General features: G+C 35.7%; 1 protein-coding gene across 1 annotated transcript in view; it reads right to left on the bottom strand.

Annotated features, from left to right (window-relative positions):
* CNTNAP2 (contactin associated protein 2) overlaps positions 1–20,114 on the bottom strand; it is a 1,047,411-nt gene that overhangs the window by 339,950 nt on the left and 687,347 nt on the right. The window contains exon 11 of the mRNA XM_048297819.1: positions 13,441–13,547. Within this exon, the coding sequence (XP_048153776.1) occupies positions 13,441–13,547 (107 nt within the window). The remainder of the gene's footprint in view (positions 1–13,440; positions 13,548–20,114) is intronic.

Raw genomic sequence — 20,114 nt, 5'->3', positions numbered from 1 at the left:
GTTTGTTTTTCTTTCTTTTTTTTTTTGTTTGTTTGGCTTTTTTTCTTTTTTTTTTTTTTTTTTTTAATTAATGGGGAAGATAAAACAACAGAGGGAATTTTAGTGATTTACGTCTGGACTAGCATTCATTTCTGTCCATGGCTGCCCTGGCTGTCATGCCAATAAAACTTTCCAATAGTAAAGCTCCTTCATGACTGACCATAAGCCTTCTTCTCACTGCCATTGATTTAATTTTCAGCCTTTTAAAAGCTTCTATATCTTCCTCACACTCTCCCTCTGCCTTCTACTGTGAGCTAATGAACTTATAAAGTGTTCTCATCATTAGTATAATATCCAAGTATGCCCCACAGAAACAGAAAGGAAATTAAATGCAGTAAAAATCAAAAGAAGATATATGGAAATTTGCAGATTTTGTGTCAAGTTTACTGTAGGCTTAGCTGTGTCAGTGATAAACATAACAATTACCATTGTGGTAAAAAAGGGAACAAAATTGAGGCTGTGCCATCAGAGTGAGAAACAGAGCACAAGTTTATTTGCCACTGGGATAATAAAGAAAATTACTACTATAGGGGTGAAAACTGCAATTTGAGCTACTCACAATAGCTCAACCCAGAAATTTGCTGTGAATACAGAAAAAGCCTCCCCATTAATGGCAAGATGAAAGGTGCTTCTGTTTTTCTCTCAGCTTTGTTCTTTGCTTTGGGCTGGGAGAAGGGGGGAAGAGAAAAATTAATTTAAATCCAAATGGCTGAACCAAAATGGATTTTTAAACAAATTTAGCTGTGATTTTAAATTACATGTCATAGATTAGGCAATTAGCATCTTTGTAACAGTGTCAGCCTACAGACATCACAAGAAAGTATAATTAGACACCAATTTTTAACAAGGTGCTTTTGTGAATTAAGTCATCCAAGGATACACAAACACAAAAAACACAAACACCAACAAAACCCCTCAAAAAAACAAAAAACAAGCATGGGTTTCAGAATTGAACCAAACACTGTTCAGGATAGAAAGACATCTCCACCTATGTAACAATTTCATTTTAAATCTGGATAGTGTTGCACATTTGTGTAGCTGTAATTCATTACTGGGACCTGCATCTGAGAGGGAAGACTGTCAGAGAAACTCAGATATTCACCATGCTTGTGCTGGTCTAACACTGGGCCCAGCCACTGAAAGCTTCAGAGCTGCCTGGAGCTCGTTTGAGTCTTCTTCAGCTGAGAGATAACAGGAACACTGCCAATATCATCTCGTTCCCTTCTTCCACCTATTCCTCTCTTCCATGCAAAAGCCTTCAAGGTTGTAAAAACAAATTTTGAAAGGTCCGTACCCTTAAAGAAAAAGTATGAGTTCCACTCCAATTCTCACTTCCTTTGTGTTGCAAGGGTAATGGAAAGGAGAAGAGACAAGGGACAAGCCTGGATTTAAAATTTCCCACCTGTGTAATACAAATCCTTGGTTTCTCTCTACAGTGAACACAGACACGCAAGTGAAAACCTCAGCAAATTATACAAGGGCCAAAGCAGGGGAGATAACTTCAATAAAGTCAGGTCAAAGATACAGATTATCTGAAATCTTATTTTAACACAGGATATCTGTAGGTGGCTACAAATAACAAAGACACTGAATAAACCAAAGTATTCTCCCTCACCAAGTATATACTGGTTTTTTCCTGCCATGGATATCAGAGCAGTTGATCTCTTTTCAGACCTGAACTTCCTAATCAGTGTTAAATAATGCTCAGATGAACATGGAGATGTCCTCATTACACAGCTTTGGTAGAGACTATAGTGTCACTTTTTGTTTATTCACAAATATTAGTATTCCCAAAATCCATTACCCTGTGTTCATTTATAGGACTGTAATTCAGTTTTATTTTTACCTCAACAGTTGTAATTTTCACCATTTCCTGTCCTTTTCCTTCCTTTTCCCCACCCCAGATCCCTAAATATGTTTGTATCCAACCTTCTTATAATTGGCAATTCTGTGAAGGAAAATATGGTACCTTTCTTGTCTGTATTTACTAAATACAAGATATATTTGAGTGAAACTTCAAGTTATCGAAAAAGAAAAAATCCCAAACAAACCAACTGGTCAAATAAGATAAGATTTCTTAAAAATCTCAATTTAAAATCTTATGTGTGAAAGAAACCAAAACACTAAACCACAGAACAGTAGCTTGTTTACAAAACCACTGCTACACACAGAGACAGACACCTAACCAAATAGTGGGTTTTCCAGAGGAGCTGACCACCTATTTCCACCACCAGGAAAGAACTAAAACATTATGAAAACAAATCCTGATATCAGCATTTACATTATCTCGATCAAAATGTCCTCTATCAACATGACACCGATTTAGAAGGAATGCATCATGCTTGTCACTTTCATTAATCACTAAGCAACTTGCAATGCCAACAGAATTCAACGTTTTTAACTGACATAAAAATAACAACATAAAAATATCAACAGAAACATCTGCTCCATGTCCCCTTTTTTCATTCTTTCCCTGTGATGCTTTAAAATGGCAATGACTGTGTCCTGGCAACTTCCTAGAAAGCACTTTTACATCTTTTTCACATAATGGATGAGCTGTGAAATTAGTAAGATGTGAGATGGGTACCTTGGGGGTTGCCCTGGCTGGCACACACTCTATTTTGTCAGTATCTGTTTCAATAGCAGCACTGTAGAGTATTAATTTAGACTATTTACTGAGGGGATGAGAATATGGAGGAAGTGTCAGGTTCTGAGAAAAAACGCCCTTCTGTGCACCTACAGAGGAGCTTAGAGAATCAATGGCAGGACAGAAGCCAGAATAATACCCTGCCAGGCTGCTCCCAGGCCCACCACAGGAGCCATCAAACCATTCAAGGCTCATCTGCACAAGCCCAGAAAGGGACTCAAATCAAGGATGCACAAAAGTTTCAGACAACCTGTCTGGGGCTGTCACAGCACAGCCTCAGCTCCAGTGTGTGGGCATGGAGCCCATCACCATGAGTAGCTCTCTCCAATACTTTTTTTCAGAGTAAGGGAGTTGCTGCCTTGGAGGGTGACACATCATGGGATGCATGGAAAACATAGCTCAGGATTGCACAGGATTTATAGGATATTTATGGATGGAATTAACAACAGGAAAAGGCAGAGGGCTAGGCATTTTGGAGGAGGAAAAAGGTGTAGGAAAAAAAGAGGGGTAAGTATAAATAGTGGTGTGGTAAGTATGCTTGCCTGATTGCATCCTGCATCTGATCAGCACAGTCTATTCTGCTTTCTTGTTAAATTCCTTTCCAAATCTTTCCTGGGCATGGTGCTTCTGTGTGCACACATGTGTATGTGGCTGTGAAGACCGAGTGACGAGGAAAATAATCAGAGCAATTACTAGAGAAAGACTGATGAAAGGAAGAAACAAACTGTTGAGGTTGATAGGAAAGCACAAAGAAATTGAGAAATTTTAAAATGGGGTAAACAGAAGAGGGCTTGAAAAGGCAAGGTGTAGACAAGACTTTCAGAAAGACAGAGCTCAATTAGCCTGAGCATGAATCTGAGAAATGCAGTGGTATTTGTAGTGCTCTGAAGTAGAAGAGGAAAATATAAAGAAAACAAAAGCTAGTCACATATGCACATTATTTTTTCCTCTCTGTTTTAGAATATCTACTAGAGCCTTCTGAACCTAAAAGTATACTGAAAATATACCATATAAAATACAGCAGCTGCAGATACAAATAAATTTAAAGTTTTCTACACAAGTGGTTAGGCCATTAGGGAATAGGGATGGGATAAATGAGCTGTTGTAAAAGCTACATAGGGATACATTGGCTTAAAAATGTGCAAGATGAAGTAAAAGAAAGACTGCTTCAAGTAAAATAAAATTCATACCGCTAGTTATACAGTTAAGTATGTGTAGTAGTATAGTTAAGACTTTTACTGAGAAAATGAAAAACTACAAACTCAATCAACACATTTCAGTAGTTTTACTCATATTAACAAACTGTATTTGTATTTATGAAACAGTAGAATTTTCTATGTTTTTGTAAGGTTAGCCACAGGTAAACATAGAAGATTCCTGAGGCTTCAGTAAAATATTTAAAGAATTCCAGTAACCTGTCATTACTTCTGCAGAGAGTTCTGCTAAGAGACTTGTCTAGCCAAGATAATTATTAGCTGTCCTATCTAAGGTTGGACAAATTTTAAAGAATGGTTATGAAGCATGGCTGATACCAAACACCTACTTTTGCCAACAGATTTTGGTCCTAAAACTTTCCCTGCTTTATCTCCCATTTAAATTACACTATACTGGGAAGGAGAATAAAACTCAAACTCCTCCAGACTAAAACTACAAAGAAGCATGACAGTTCTTGGCCCTGAGTGAAAAGGGTTAATGTGGACAACCAATTCCTAAGGAAGGCATATACAGCTGTCATAAATTTATGCTGCAGTATAGTGGAAAAAAGTATTATAATGATATTCAAGAAAGGCGGTGTCCATAAACAAGAACCAAACTGAATCCAAATCCCCACCATCTGGAATATATTTTGATCATGGGGAAGTATCATAAGAGAACTGATGGTAATTATTCTCCGTGCTTATTTACTGCAGGAGCCATACACTTACTATTATAAACATAAGCATTGTTACACTAGTTATTAAAACAAATTATAGTGTAGAATGCACAAGAAGTATCCCAGGGTTTCACTCCATTTAATTAAATATTTTTTTCTAAATCCACAGTCCTATGAGATTGATCATACAGGCTTCAACACATTGGAAAATTTATTGCAAAGGTAGAATTTATTATATTTTTCTGCACTAGGTAATGTACATAAAAATGCTACAAACCCTGGATAATGTCTGGTTATCCACTGGTACAGAGTGTCTTTTAAGAGCAAGCCTAATTATACCCATTATGGTCCTCTATTCTGAATTATTAAAAAACTTTTTTAAAAACAATTTCATGTGGACAGATAAAAATATGTCTGCATGCATATCTGAAGAATTTCTCATTGCTTTGACTATGGTACACCTTTAAGAGTTGATATTTGCATTAGCTTCATTCTCTCACACCTGAGAAAACTAGGATTTGAGTGACTTCAAAAGATTTTTGTGTCTAATGGCTGTCAATGGGATTTTAATATCAGCACCTTAAAAAACTTTAATTGCAAAAAAGCATTAACAGTGAAGTATGCAGTATGTTAGATTGTCTTAATGGAAAAGTTTAAGAAAACGCTAATTAATTTTGAAGTCTTTATATGCAGAGTTCTTTTCAGTCTATGAATTAATTCTGCCTTGATATTACGGTAGAAATGAGCTACTTTAAAGTTATCTATTGTTAATTACATGTTCTCTTTTAACTGTCCCTTGGAAACAATATTTGGTTGTGCATTGTGAACAACAATAGAGAATGGTTACAGTAGCCTGCAAAAAGTTCAGCTAATACCCACGTTTTCCCAAATGCAGGCTGCAATTCAGGAATGTTACTTAGGTAGTTTTACAAGAGTTACCTACATTGAATTAAGACTGAAAATGCTCTGAGTTAGACTCTGACTTTGGACTGTTCTTCCACTAGACCCCACCTGGTAGAAATTTAAATTCAAAACTCATGACACTTGATTCTAATGTAGAGCTACTTATAAACAACTCAACTGTACAAACAGCTAAAACCTGAAGCCCAGTTTTGGCCCTTACAGTCTCTCTCAAAACTCAGCTGGCAGAGTTATTTCCAGCTGAATTTTTAATTTTAGCATAATTACTGATTGTTGATTATTCGTATTATGCTTTGCATCCTAATGTTCATTTTCTTCATTTTACCTTCAAATACTCCTGATGCTATTGCACATATTGGAACTGCAGCCTTTTCTGGCCTGAACACAGACCACATCCACTTACTTACAATAAAAATGCAAGTTTCTACCAATTTATTACACATTCTGCATTTCATAAACAGCTGCTGCAGAGCAGCTCTCAGCTCAGCTCTACTACTAATAAATTAGTAGTAGAAGAATTATAGCTTATAGCACTGAAACTAAGAACAGTCTGATTTTTAAACAAATATCGGAGTTCAAAATCAAAAAACTGCAATGTCCCAAAACTGAAAACAAACCCCAAAAATATTAACAGAGTAAAAAGCTTGTCTTTTTCAGTTTTGCAGGAAAAGATGAAAAATGCAGCAATTCTGGGCTCTTATGTTACACATAAAAAATTACTAAAGAAGACTAAACCAACAGCTTCAGTCTTGTTTTAAAACTAGCTTTTAATAAAAAGAGGTAATTTAATATAGTCTTCAACCTTTGACAAGACATGCATTCTGTTAATTCCTTGGAAAACACATAATAAATAAAATATGAATCCACAAAAACAATTATTAATTATGATGACAATTTCTCTGAAATTCATTATTGAAAAAAGAGATTAGTCTCCTTAGAAAGGTAGCATATTGATGATACAATTCTTTTAATAAACCTCTGTAAACAAAAGTAATTTCTTTATTAACAGCCTTTGAGAACCTCTATTCTCAAAAGAAACAAACATCTGAGAAATGAGGTTTTGCAGAGCATGTATCAAATTTAAATTTGATTACTTTAGATACAGAGTGTGCAAAAGGAGGAGAAAAATAAATTGATAGCAAAATAACTGGCAGAGAACAGTCAGTAGTTGAAAGTGCTTTCTCAAGATATTATGAGCAGAAGAAAACAAAAGCCTCTTTCTAGAGATTTCAGAAGTTTTAGCTTATTTTTCACCCTCTATTTCTCTAAGATCAGCATTGCTCACACATCCATGCTTCTGAGTTTGAATGCAGAATTATTCACCTCCTGGAAACTACTTTACTCAGACTCTGGTTCCACATAGAGTCTCAAATCGGGAACTCAAAGGAGCAATTCACAAAACCATAGGCTTCATCAGGGACACACAAACAACAGCTCACAAGAGGATGAGATGGTAGGGTGAGGAACTATACTCCCTTTTCTTACAGCATCTAATACAAAACTTAGTCTTTAATAACAGTGCTAAAAGAGATGATAACCCTTTTCTCATCACCTTGCCCAGTATTAATTTCATAAATATTTCCCCCATCCCCAGTCTCCCCAAACCAAGAAGGTCTGTCAAAACAACTTTTACCATTTCTCCAAAATCACTTTCCTCAGGGTAACTTCACAGTTCACCTCCCTGCAAAGCTCCTCATTCCCATTAGTGCATCTCACAGCAGCTGTCCTCCCTCAGCTGAATGAGGCAAACTATGCCAAGCATATGAGGAGAGGGGGAATGGGAGCAACTCAGCTTTTGCCCTACTGAAAGCTCATCTTTCATGTTTTCAAAAGTAAGCAGTTTGTTTTCCCAGTATTATTTTTCATTCTTTCACATAGTTCAAACAATCTATCTGCCGTGAACAAGTCTAAAGAGACCTGTGGGGTCCCACTGCATGCTTTAAGTATCAGGTTTCCGCTGCAGAAACTCAGCCCAGCAGGTTCTGTTGTTGTTTTGTATGTTTGCATGTTTTATATGTTTTTGTTCTGTTCTGTGTTGTCTGGTGTTGTCTTTCTACAAGTTTACTTATGGAAATTCTTGATTTGCTACTGGGAAATTATGCAGGTTTGTGTGATCTATTCAGTCATATGGCTGCAGGAATTGTGCTAAATCTCACTAAAATCAGATACTTGCATGTCCACAGATCTGCAGCATGTATCACTACTCAGCTTTCTGCAGAAGGGCCAGTTCTGGAATCCAAGATTTGTTTATGAGAAACGCTGCTAAACTAAATGACTAAAACATTATGCTTCACTGGCAAATATTCAGAAATGTCGAGGTGGTAGTTTGTAACAGCCCTGCACATAAATGCCCACAGGACAACTGAAGAGGAGACTGTTTTACGCTGAGCCTTCTCAAAATATAGGACATTTCAGACTAGGTTGTATCTCCCACTTCAGGTGTATTAAAAAGCAACATTCTTCCTGTCTTTGGATCAGAACACCCTTTCACAAGAATATTTTAAGTATCACAGTTTCTGAGCACAGAGGTATTTATAGTATTTTTCCTGATCAAATAATGCTTTAATATGCTTGTGAAGCTGCAAGGGATCTGCTTTTTCTAGCAAATTGGTTTGCTATCACAAAGATAACAATGTTATTCTCAGAATTCCTCCAGTCTCCAGTGAAATGGAAACCCATACTCTGCTTGTTTGGGATGACTAGAAAAATGATGGAGTTTCTTTTTATCTTTTCCCTGAAGTAAATTTCAGTGCATAATTTTGCCAAAGTATGTATTTGCTTTTTCACTATTTCCCAAATTGCTGACAGGAGAACACCACTGCCATGACTTTCTTTCCCATCTAAATGTATGAAGTCCAATGTTCTGGTTGCTTTCCTGTTTATAGAAATACAGGAAAATCAGATATTACAAACTAACTGATGGAGGTCTTGCTGAAGATCAGAGCCTATGCAGATTAAATTCGTATTGCTGACTATTAATTTTGGCAATAGCCAGCAATGAGAATTGTCACGGCTTCTACAATGTGTACAACACAAATGTTTTGTACTCAAAGTGTGTTTCTAGAAAATATTAAACTCATTATTAAACCAATATTTCATTTTAGGGAGATAGTCAATATTCCTTGGAAAAATATCAATGCCCAATAGACTTCCAGTGACACCTAATGTACTTATCATTTCAGGAGAAATTTTATTCCTCATTAACTCTGAATCAGGTTCCAAAATATAGGGTAACATTTATTCCCAACAAGCTATGAGAGGACAGAGAATTCAGAGGTCAAGTTCCCTTTTATGGAAACTAAGAATCACTACATTGTTTCAAATACTGTTTTTGAAAAAACTTACGGCAAATCGCCAATCTAAAAATGTAAAAATCCTGTATGTTCTTTGTCAGCACAGTTGCATTCTCGTATATTCTGATGCAATTAATGCCTCTCCTAGGGACAGGAGTATGTAAGGTTGTATTTCACCTACTGTCTTAGAGAACAAACAGTCAACAGATAATGATCTGGATGCTAGTCCCTCCTATGGACTAACTGAAGGCTTTTAAGAAAACCTTTTCCTGTCTGATATTCTTGAAGGAATCTGTACAGCTGTAAAAGTAAGGACAGTGTTTGAAGATGAAATTAAAGAAAAATAACTTGATCAAGAAGAATATGTCTTTCATAAGAGAGTGCTCTGGAGAGATCTTTTGCATCTTCCAGTCCCCAAAGGAGCCTACAAGGGAGCTGGAGAGGGACTTTTTACAAGAGCATGTAGTATTAAGAAAAGGGTGAATGGTTGTAGACTGGAAGAGGGCAGGCTTAGATTGGATATTAGGAAGAAATTCTTTACTGTGAGGATGGTGAGAAACTGGAACAGGCTGTCCAGAGAAGCTGTGAATGTCCCACCCCTGGAGGTATTCAAGACCAGGTTGGAAGTGGCTCTGAGCAACCTGGTCTAGTGAAAGATGTCCTTGTCCATGACAGGGGGGTTGGAACTCGATGATCTTTATGGTTTCCTCCAACCCAAACCATTCTGTGATTCTATGATCATTAAGATTAATCTTTTAAGTGAAAATTGAGATTTTTGTTACTGAGAATCATTAGGAGAAGGCAAATATCATCAAAAGAGGTGCTTCTGGCTTTTTCCTAAACCTTACAAAGTTTATGCAGGAGGTGGAAGGTAGATACATCACTGTCATGGTAAATTTTGTAAGTCCTTTCTTGTGTTTATCTTAAATGCAGATTCTAGAAAAAGTGTGCTTTGACCTATATGATAAAAATCTGACAAAAAGAAGCTTGAATGATCATTAGTTATGCTGATACATGATTTTTAAAATTATACCACTCTGTTTCAAACAAGCTTTAAACAGCAGGAATAATATTAGAACCTAAAAATATATGAATAAACTCATGCAAAGTGATGGAGATCAGAAATAATCAGGAAAATGAGCTCCTCTTCTCAAAGGTTTCAGGAAACATTTACTAATAAACTCTAGAAAAGTATCACTAAGAATTCTGCATGAACAGGCCAGCCTTTGGTAGGCTGCAAAAGTTAATTAGTCAGGGTTTAAAATATAGATAATAAAGCTAGTAAGGATGATACTTGCTGTTAATTACAATGCAATTAATTTTTAAATAATTTTGTAAATGTTGCATCACTGTAAATCATTCTTTTAAAGTAAATACATTCATTTATCTTTCAGTCCTGCCTAATGATAAAATCAATGCTCTAGTCTGGTATTTGCCAGTCCACAGCATTTTGTTGGGCATGAATACCTTTTAGCTGAAAGAAATCTGGTAGGTTCCTAGGGTATTTAACATGCAATGAGAAATACAGCTTTCCAGTACTTCTGGTTAATTTGCCGTAGGGCTTCAGGGACCCAGCTGTAGCTGGATGAAAAAAATTGTAATTTCCTCTGAATGGCATCTTAAGTCTCTGAGAAATAACAAGATAGTAGACACAGAGCTTGGAGATTCTGAAAGATTCTCTGAAAGATGAAGAGCCTTCTTTTAAGAGTGCCGTATTCCAAAAAGCAAATTATTTCATAATCTTAAAATAGAAAACAAGTGTAATTGATTTACACAGTTGGAGAGATAATAACTAAAGTTTTTATTTCAGATTTATTTATTCATTTGGAACTTTTCCTTCTCCTGCTGTTTATTTTTGGATTACAGCCCCCACTACGTCTCAGCCCCAGAATACATATTTCTCCATATCTCTAGCCTAACTGTTCTTTTCACTATTATACCGTGTATTATGGCCAGACCTGTGTGAAACAAAGTCATTTTGATTCATAAGGTTTTCATGCAAACCTTTTTCTCTGTTTCACTTCAAGGAGTTCATCCCTGGCGTTTGTCTTTGAGTTTCAACTTCAAAGGAACCTAAAACTGCAATCTGAAATTCAGTCAAGGCTGCAAAGCTTTGCCTTGTTTCAGGTCAAAAGCTCAGAAAAGAGTTGAATTACCTGACCAAAGCAAAACCAATTCACTGAAAAAACCCCTTCAGTAACACAGAATTATCTCGTTCCTTTTGGTTCAGCATAACTCAAACTCATTAAAATCATCAACTATGGAATTAGAATCCCCACTAACATAAACTTGACTTCAACCTCTTTGAGTAATGCTGTTATACCCCGCACACAAGCATATATTGAGGAAAGAAAAACATATTTTTCTGTGGCATATAATACAATTTGCTTTGTAAAATAACATTATCTTTAAGTAGAATGGTACTGAACAAGTGCTATCTGCACTTAAACACTTTCCAGCTCCATAGAATCATGACATCTGCTATATTTTTCATGCAATCTGTAGGGCTGTTTAAAATTGCTTACAGCTATTTTTATACCACACACCAGTTATTGTTCCAACTTCCCTCCTTCCCCAGCATATCTTTTATCCTGCTTCTGCCACAAACTTTAGAATTCAAAAGCAAAAGGCAGCACACTAAGCATGTCTGAGTATACACACACACACGGCACAGGTAGGAAAGGACAGTAGGGTCAGCATCAATGCAGCAGAGCTGAGGTCCCAGACCTCAGGACAGCATAACTGCAACCTCTGGCAAGCTTCAACAAATCCCCTCATTATTTGCAGCTGTATCTGGAACATGCTCCTGTAAATACTGACAGCTATTGCCTGCTCAACAAAGGAAGAGTTAAGGTTGTCTCAGTCTGTATCTTGATGCTGGAATTTTTTATTTTTCACTCATTTTTGTGCCATTAACTTTGATACTCTAGAAAGGCATAGAATTTTACACATTCTGACAGGGTATCTATCAAGCGAATAACTTTCTGCTCAACCTTGTTTTGTAAAAAGAAGACTTCTAAAATATAGCAGCACACAAAAACCAAAAATTATGTTCTTTAAACACAAAAATGTAACAAAACTAAAGCTTACACATCTAAGTTAGAAACTTTTCCTGAACTAGAAGAATAGAAGTTCTTGAACAATGTGTCTCCAAATGACCTGGAGAGTATATGTAATCCCATACACTTTATCCATGCCATAAAGGCAGGACAATATACTCCAAACCCCTCTTTTGATACTGCAGTTCAGCAATGCCTTTTACTTGCCTTATTGCACTGTTTTATCCATAAAAGGCAGGTGAAAATCCTATTAAGAAAAATGTCACATCTCCTTGGATTATTATTTCTTCTCTTTGTAATAAATGTGATTTCAACGAAGTGATGCCGTCTGCTTGTCCTTGCTGCTTCTCTTTGGAACTCAAGAAGCTTAACCATGCTCAGCTATGTCTTAAAAGCTGGTCTGCACACCCACAAAGGAGCACAGACAGACATAAATTCTGTGTTTTCTTTCCTAACATGAGATGCAGCCATGCCGTCACGGTCCACATTCCCTCTCAGTGGAAAAAGGGCTGCCATGCAATCTCTCCTCAAGGCATTGGTACCTTAAATACTTCGCTTTGATCAACATTAACTTGTTATTTAACTCTTACTGTTTCACATTTTCAATAGCCAGATCATTGAACTTTGCCACTTAATGTATTAATAGTTACTCCATAAAATATAACGCCTCTTACATTTATATCATCTTTAACCATAAATTATATTTTTGTTGTAATCCAGACAACTGTGAACGGTCAAAAAATTTCTCATTTATTTGGGCTTTTTGATTATAACTGAAAAAAAATCTTCAATTCTCTTTGTAAAATGATACACAGCTATATTTAAGGTAAATAATAAAGTAATATAAATTTGTATCTCCATAAATCCTGGCTTTAATTTCAATTGATCACCTGTTCAAAAGCATTTTTTACTCTCTTCTCATTATTAGGAGATGATTGGCAAAAGAAAGAAGTGAGCAAAAGTAAGGACTGCATATGCTTTCTCTGTGCCCTAGGTATTTTAGAATACACTTTGCAGATGAAAATCCCACTTTTCAGCATATGAGAGGAGGAACAGAAGATGCATGCCACTGACTCAGCAGGCATTGTTCAGCACCTGTAAAAGGGCAACTGTACCTTTCTTCTTCCTGTGCTTTAAAAGTGTAGGGCACGTGGAGCTCATAGGAAATATTCTTATTTCAAAAACTCATAACACTCAACAGATAATTAGATTTTAAACTGGCTGATAATAAGTATATAAACATTCTTTGGGATTAGCAACCTGAACCAGCATCTCTAGCAACAGTCAGCAGCTCTCCTCAACAGCTTGGGGCAGATTCACTGTTTCTATCTGAAACTGTATCTCGCGTGCAACTGCTGAGAATGTGTTTTCTCAGTGCACCCAACTGCTGCTGCACTGCTTTGGTGTGTAGCATGGTGCAGCACAGTGCTGTATAAATACATCCCGATGCAGATAAAACAGAACGTGATTAAGCCAACACCTTCTTTCAAAAAAGGCTTGAGGATCTTTAACAACCAGAAAGGAAGACTTTGATTTTTTTAATCTCAACCAAAAGACATGAGAGACTTCCCTACTCCATTGAAATTTCGAAACCGCAGGTTAGCTTACAGTTATGACAAGTGGCACCACTGTAATTAGTTCCATCGCAAGTGCACTTGAAACTGTCCCACGTCTGGGTGCATTTTCCATCATGTTCACAGTGATTGGGCACACACCTGTCAGGATGAGATGCAAAGACAGAAAGAGAAACCTAAATGAGCATCAAGATTTACACAAAGTGAAATTTTGAGCTTCACAAGCAGTGCATCACGTCCTTGTCTAGTCATTAATCCTTGCTATTTTAGGCGGATTAACAGAATTTATATCTGAACACACAACTGCATAAAAGATTCATCAAGGCTTTGCTGAAGCCCTTTTACAAACTGTAAAAAAGCACATTAAAGGTGGAATGGATTAATCATCATAAATCAGGGTTCTAAGTGACATATGACTGGTACTCAGCAGTCAAAACAAAAAGAACATCACAAGTCACACCTCCTCCTGCTGTGCAGGTGGTTAAAAACGAAATGCCACTGGGTTGCTGTTCATCTTTCTGTTGCCAGTAACGGGATAAAAGGCTAGGATGGTAGGAAATTAGTAAAGCTGCATTAATAAAACAAATTACAGTCTTTGTTATAAAAGTTGTGTTAGTTTTTCTTCATAGGGGTTTTTGGCAAGTGCTGTTCACCTTTCTCCCACACACCTGCTTTTCTTCTTCAGCTACACTGCTGCTGGAAAGTGGAAGGAATGCAAAAGTAAAAGTGGAACAGCAAAAAACCAAAGTTATAGCAGAACATATATTTATTGTTTGAAATATTATCTAAATGTGATTTCAAAGATTTGAGTTTGGCCAGCTTCTATTTTATCAAATGCAGTAAGAAATGGGAATTACCATTTACTTTCACCTCTGAAAACATTAAACTTCTTTTCCTTGAAAGGGCTTTGAAATACCATTTCAAAGAATATTTTTTTCCTTAATAAATTAATTACAATCAGACTCAGTACAGGCTTTGCCTTTTTGATGAAGAAGCAAAGGAGCTTTCCTTTCATGTTTTTTTTGACAAATCTATATTTTTTTATTATGAAATTAAAAACTAAAACGAGGAGACCCCCTATTAGACAAAGAGAATCTTTTCAGAAATGCATTAAAAATTAAGTATTCTTATCTCTAAGATAAATCTGAAGTTCATCATATTCCTGTGACAGTTTATGACACTCTCATAAACAACACTCAAGGAAAGTTTTGCTTTCCTATGTAGAAACTTATTGAAACTGGAAGTGTCTGGGTCATTCCTCTAAAGGCTTACAGTGTCTTATTCCCTCAGTTTCCACTTAACTGAGCATTGGCATGCATGGCTCAACAACCAAGAATAACTTATGACACAATATGCACTGGAGAATTGAATATTGTTCACTCACATTTAGAAAAGATTTTTTGTTTTATGCATGCCAGTACATGTACCGCAGAATATACAGAATATAGATGTCTCACATCCTAGATCAGTCTTTAGAACTCAAGGCTACCCATTCTTCTCCAAAAAGATCAGAAAATACCAGCGTGGTTAAAAATAGTTCTTAAGAAATGCTCTTCTAAAGCAAGAAACAAAGCATTTAAAAATCTTCTTTTCACAGTAAAATACAGTGAAACTACCTGAGGCAATTATCACAGTTCAATAAATTGTTTTCAACATGGTTTTAATGAATTCATTTAGTTTTATAAGTGTGGCAGGCTAAATGAATAGATAGAGCTGATTACTGCAATTCAGTTGGGCTCTCAACACTGCAGAAGAAAAACAAGAGCATATAATAGTATATTTCTGAACATCCAAACAATTAACAATTTACATTAATCTGTAGCTGGTGGGTACAAGAGTAGGGAAAGGAAAGAGCAATGACATTTCAAAAATAATCTCATAAAAGTAACTTTTATTTGAGACTGTAAATAACTACAAAAGTTCCTAAATCTGAATATGGTTTTGTACTTTTTCAAAATAACTTTTTTATGTATTTTCTTCTTAATTTACAATTGAGCATACATTATTTGAAAAGTAATTTTCCAATGACCAAACCAAACATCTTTCTATGTGAGTTTCACCAGCTATTTATATGAACTCTCATATGTAATGCTTGCAACTAGTTTCACATTTTAGTGTGGTATAACTTACTTTTATTGCAGCATAACTAGTAAAGAGACTGCATTACTGACTATATAACTGAGGTAAATGACTTAATCTTCACAGAGATGAAAACTAGATATTTATCTGTATCATTTAATGGAGCATATTAAGTAATAAAAACAGAGATATTCAGCAAACTCTTTGATGTTTATTTTATGCTTCCAGGAGGATGGTTGGATTAACACAGTCTGCATCTGCAAAATTTTACTTTTACTCATTTGATTTTTCCTGTTCTAAAGATGGGGCATTTAGAAAAATGGAGTAAATACTATTTTAATGTTGGTGCACACTGAAGGCTAAATCAGATTATAGGATCATTTCCTGAAGTTCTCCCTTCACCCTCTTTTCTGTTAGTTTATTTTATCAGACAGAATTTTAGGATTTATTTTCTATTAAATCCATTAGCAAACTTCTGTAACATAATCTGGTGCTCATCTGTCCACATTTTGGACAAACCTTACCTACTATAATAGAGTTTACAGGAAATGATGGATATCCAGAATTACAAATTACAAAAATTTGTAGAAATTACAAAAAAACCCCCCTGCTTGAATTCAGTAAACAATGTAATAAAGAATAAGATTTATCACTGTAAACTCCATTCTTTTTCAAACACATTTCTTTCCATAAAATGAGAATAAGATACAAATTTCAATATGCAAATATCTTGCTAAGAATTTGTATTTTGAGCAGACACAATCATTTATCTACCTTATGCTTATCATTTAGTAGACATTCAAAATTTTTACACTCAAAACCTCAAAAAAATTCAATGCATACATGATTTTCAGATGATTTATGTTAAAATACTGTTTCCAGGCAATTCAATTCTTTCTTCTCCTTGAGGAATAAGGCTTCATTACAAAAAAAGCAAAATAAAATAAAACAAACTTTCAAACCAGCACTTTCTTCCTAAACTGGGCTCTGAAGTTAGAAACCATTACAAAACAGAACTGCAAATTCCTCATCACTAAGTTGTGTCTCTTCCCATTGTGGATACCTACATTTTAAGAACTTGCAAAATGTTGCAGACTCCATTTTGAGAACTTGCTTGCTCTACAGCTCCTTCTGAAAGGCAAATCTAGAATTTAATCCCTTCATGTGTGATACACTGTCTTTTAATTTCCACCCCAAAATTTATCCATAGAGAGTTTACAGATGCTGTTGGTTTGGTATTTTATTTGGAACCTTTGATTTGTTTATCAAACAATGTTTGTTTTCCTTTTGGATTTATATCTCAATACTTTGCAGAGAGCAATCATAGCTTCCTTTAATCTGTAGTTTTGTGAGATGAAGTCTCCTGTTGGAAAAGATATTTTCCATAGTTCTTCCTTGTAACTCTTCTCCTGCTTGCACTTGCATTCTGCTGAGTATTCTAGAGGAGGTCTTATCAATGTTTTGTTATTTCAGAATTGATCAACATTTTCATATTTCTTTACTGAAATTATTTTGCTTAATATATAGCATTTTGCTGACTACCAAAGAATAGTAACTCAAAGTCATCCTGAGATTGCTCAATGCCTTAAACACCTTCACTAAATTCCCATCCTTCTTCTTTTCATCACTTCCAACCAATTACTTCCATTACATACAGAAAATCTTCCTACTGTTTTCAACAGCATTACTCTGTACTGTAGCTTCCATTGTATCATCCAAATCTTTAAAGTTATTTTTCTAGGCTGAAGCTGTATCGACAGCATGTTTCATCAAGATATTCCTAATTCTGAGCCAAGATTGAAGTATTAAATAGGATTTTCTCTGGCACTGATCTCTGAGCAACTCTCATCTCCCAGCCAGCCATTAGCCCATCAGTATAAATTGAGAGGCAATTCCATTTGACAGTTCACAACTTACTTTGCAATTCCTCTCTCAAACCTCATCTTTCCTGGTTTAGCTAATAATTTTCATCATTACAATATATCAAATATTTTATTGATGTCTGACAAAATAGATCTATTACTTTTTCCTGTCTGAGACAAAAAATACAGTGCTTTATCAGAGAAGGAGATCAGGTTAATCCTGAACAACCCACTGTTGATAAACATCTGCTGCAATCTACTCTACCTTGCATTTCCTTCATGATAACTCCTTACTTTCCTCAAAAGCATAGTAAAACTACTAAAGCCAGATAAACAGGTGTCTGGATCTTTCTGTTTGTTAAATTACATCAGGTTAAGCCTGTCACCTCATAACACAAAATCATAATATTTCTTAAAATTTTGGGGGTTTTTTTGTTGTTGTTTTGTTGGTCTTGTTTGGTGTGGTTTGCTGGGTTTGTTTGTTTGTGTTTTTCTTTTGATTTTGTTTCTTTGGAGTTTTTTGTGGTTTTATGTTTGGTTTGTTCCACATGTGATACAGTGATCCTAAGTGAGCCTGACATACTATGGTCAGCAAGGAAGAAAAAAAAAGAAGACAAAGAAAAGGGATCACATCATGTTAGTATAAGCAGGAGAGTGATATCAGATCCATGGAGAAATCCTCATGGCCTATTCAGCAGGAATGAGCAAGGGCTGATTTTCAGTGGCACAAAAAGTTGTTGGAAACAGGAAGGTTACAAGCTTAGGAATGTCCACAGGGGAAGGGCAAAGATGCAATGAGGTTCATTACTAGTAGAAAGTATTTTCAGAAACAACTCAACATACACCAGGAATGACTTAAATATGTTTGGTTCTGCCTGAAGGCAGGAGAATGAGCTCAGAGATCTCTCCAGACACCTTTCTAATGTAGATATTTTCATATTCCATAAGAAACAGGAAGCATTTCTTTCAATCTCTTTTCTTATTATGTGATTATAATATTTTCTTAATGTTGTAACTGTGTTATTTATCTCCTGTAAGTCAACAGGTCACTGCCTCAGTCTTTTTATATCCCTCAGGGCAGGGTTATTTAAAACATTAACCAGCTTCCCCTGACATATTGTGCCCAAAGTGTATAGTATTTGACTCCAATTTTTAGGTTTAGAGATCATTTGAGCAAGAAGATTAAAAGTTATTTTGTGCAGAAAGGCAAATGTCCATATGTCCACATGCAGACTGTTAAATAAAGTCCCTCAGTACTGAAGAACCATCAAAAATCTCACTATTCTCTCCTGTAAAACACAGACCTTTCCTTAATTTCCCTGACTTTTCCTTTCCTGCTTCCCTTTCACACTTCCTATCTCTAGCATAAGTGCAAAATACAGCCTGTGTGTTGATACAACCTAAACCAACTCTATTTATATATAAATTTGAAACAATTGAGCCAAGAAATTACCAAAACTAAACATTCACCTGTGCAATTGCTCCTCCACCTGAGACGTCAAAAGGAAGGAAAGAACTACACACAACACACACAAGATATTTGACATGTACTGCTGCAACTGTAGTGAAAAGAATTCAAGTGCTACAGTGATAACAACAGCGTGAGAATTTCTGTAGAGCAGAAAAAAACGTTAAAGGCTTTTTGCAAAGGAAAATAACCCAGGCTGAATTATGCTTAACATGAAATTCAATCTTTTCCTTCTCATCATCAAACCTCTATCTAATCTTGCTCATGCTCACGCCTCACCTCTCATTTCTCCCAAATTGCTTCTGTTCTGCTTCTTTTGTCCAGTTCTCTGCCTCAGAACTAATGACAATCAGGTTTTTTTGAGTGGTTTTCCAGTATTTTTCCACTAGTTGCCCATTTTAACACCTCTAAAAATATCCTTCAAATATGTATTTTTAATCAGCATTTTTTGGAAAGATCCTTTAAAATGCATACTGCTGTCCTTTTTGAGTGTGTTGTTCTGTCACCGTCAACCTTCATTCACACCCAGAAAAAGACCATTGAAACATTATAAAAATTTAGAAGTTATTTACTCTTCAGGATTACCTGACTGCTCAAGAAGACCATGAAAGATTACACCTATAAAATAACATACAAGGAAAATAATTTGTAGGACCAATAAATGCTTTCAGCTGGTAACTTGAATCACTGGAGATCTGTTTGTTTATTCAAAAGACATTCTGTAAACTGGTAACCAAATCACAAAAAACATTCTAAACATAAGTATCTGTTTGCAGTGATGTTGCTCTTTAATGCAAAGAAACGCATTGCACTCATCCTGGTAAAAACATACTGAACAATAAGATAACCCAATTAAGGACAGAGTGCTATTGCAGAGTCCTACTGTACCACAATTAGGTTAAAATTAACAATTCCATAGAGAATCCATGTTTTTCAGAGTATCCTAAGTGAAAGTAAAATCAGCTGATCTGCCTGTAAGATTCTTTCTTATTTCTTACAATGTAACAAACTGCTTAAAGTGACCTTGAGAGTTTCAGCAACAGGATTTGGAACTCCTATGCAAGGCAACACAAAGGGAAGATGGAAGGGACTGTAAAATTAATCTAGATTCACAATAATTCCAAAACTAGTTAAATTTGCTGCTGACTTCTAAGCTAATTGTACACAGATGCATATAATCAACAATGGCAGAATTAAATAAACCTGAACCAAGTAGTGGCTATTCTTTCTTTGTCACTTACAGCAATACAAGGCCTTCATGTTTCCTTGGTGGACATTATCAAACTTGTTCTGTCATGA

Source organism: Corvus hawaiiensis, chromosome 1 (assembly GCF_020740725.1).
Source record: "Corvus hawaiiensis isolate bCorHaw1 chromosome 1, bCorHaw1.pri.cur, whole genome shotgun sequence".
NCBI lineage: Eukaryota > Metazoa > Chordata > Aves > Passeriformes > Corvidae > Corvus > Corvus hawaiiensis.
The sequence above is the reverse complement of the archived record's forward strand: the minus strand, read 5'-3'. Positions and strand labels throughout refer to the sequence as shown.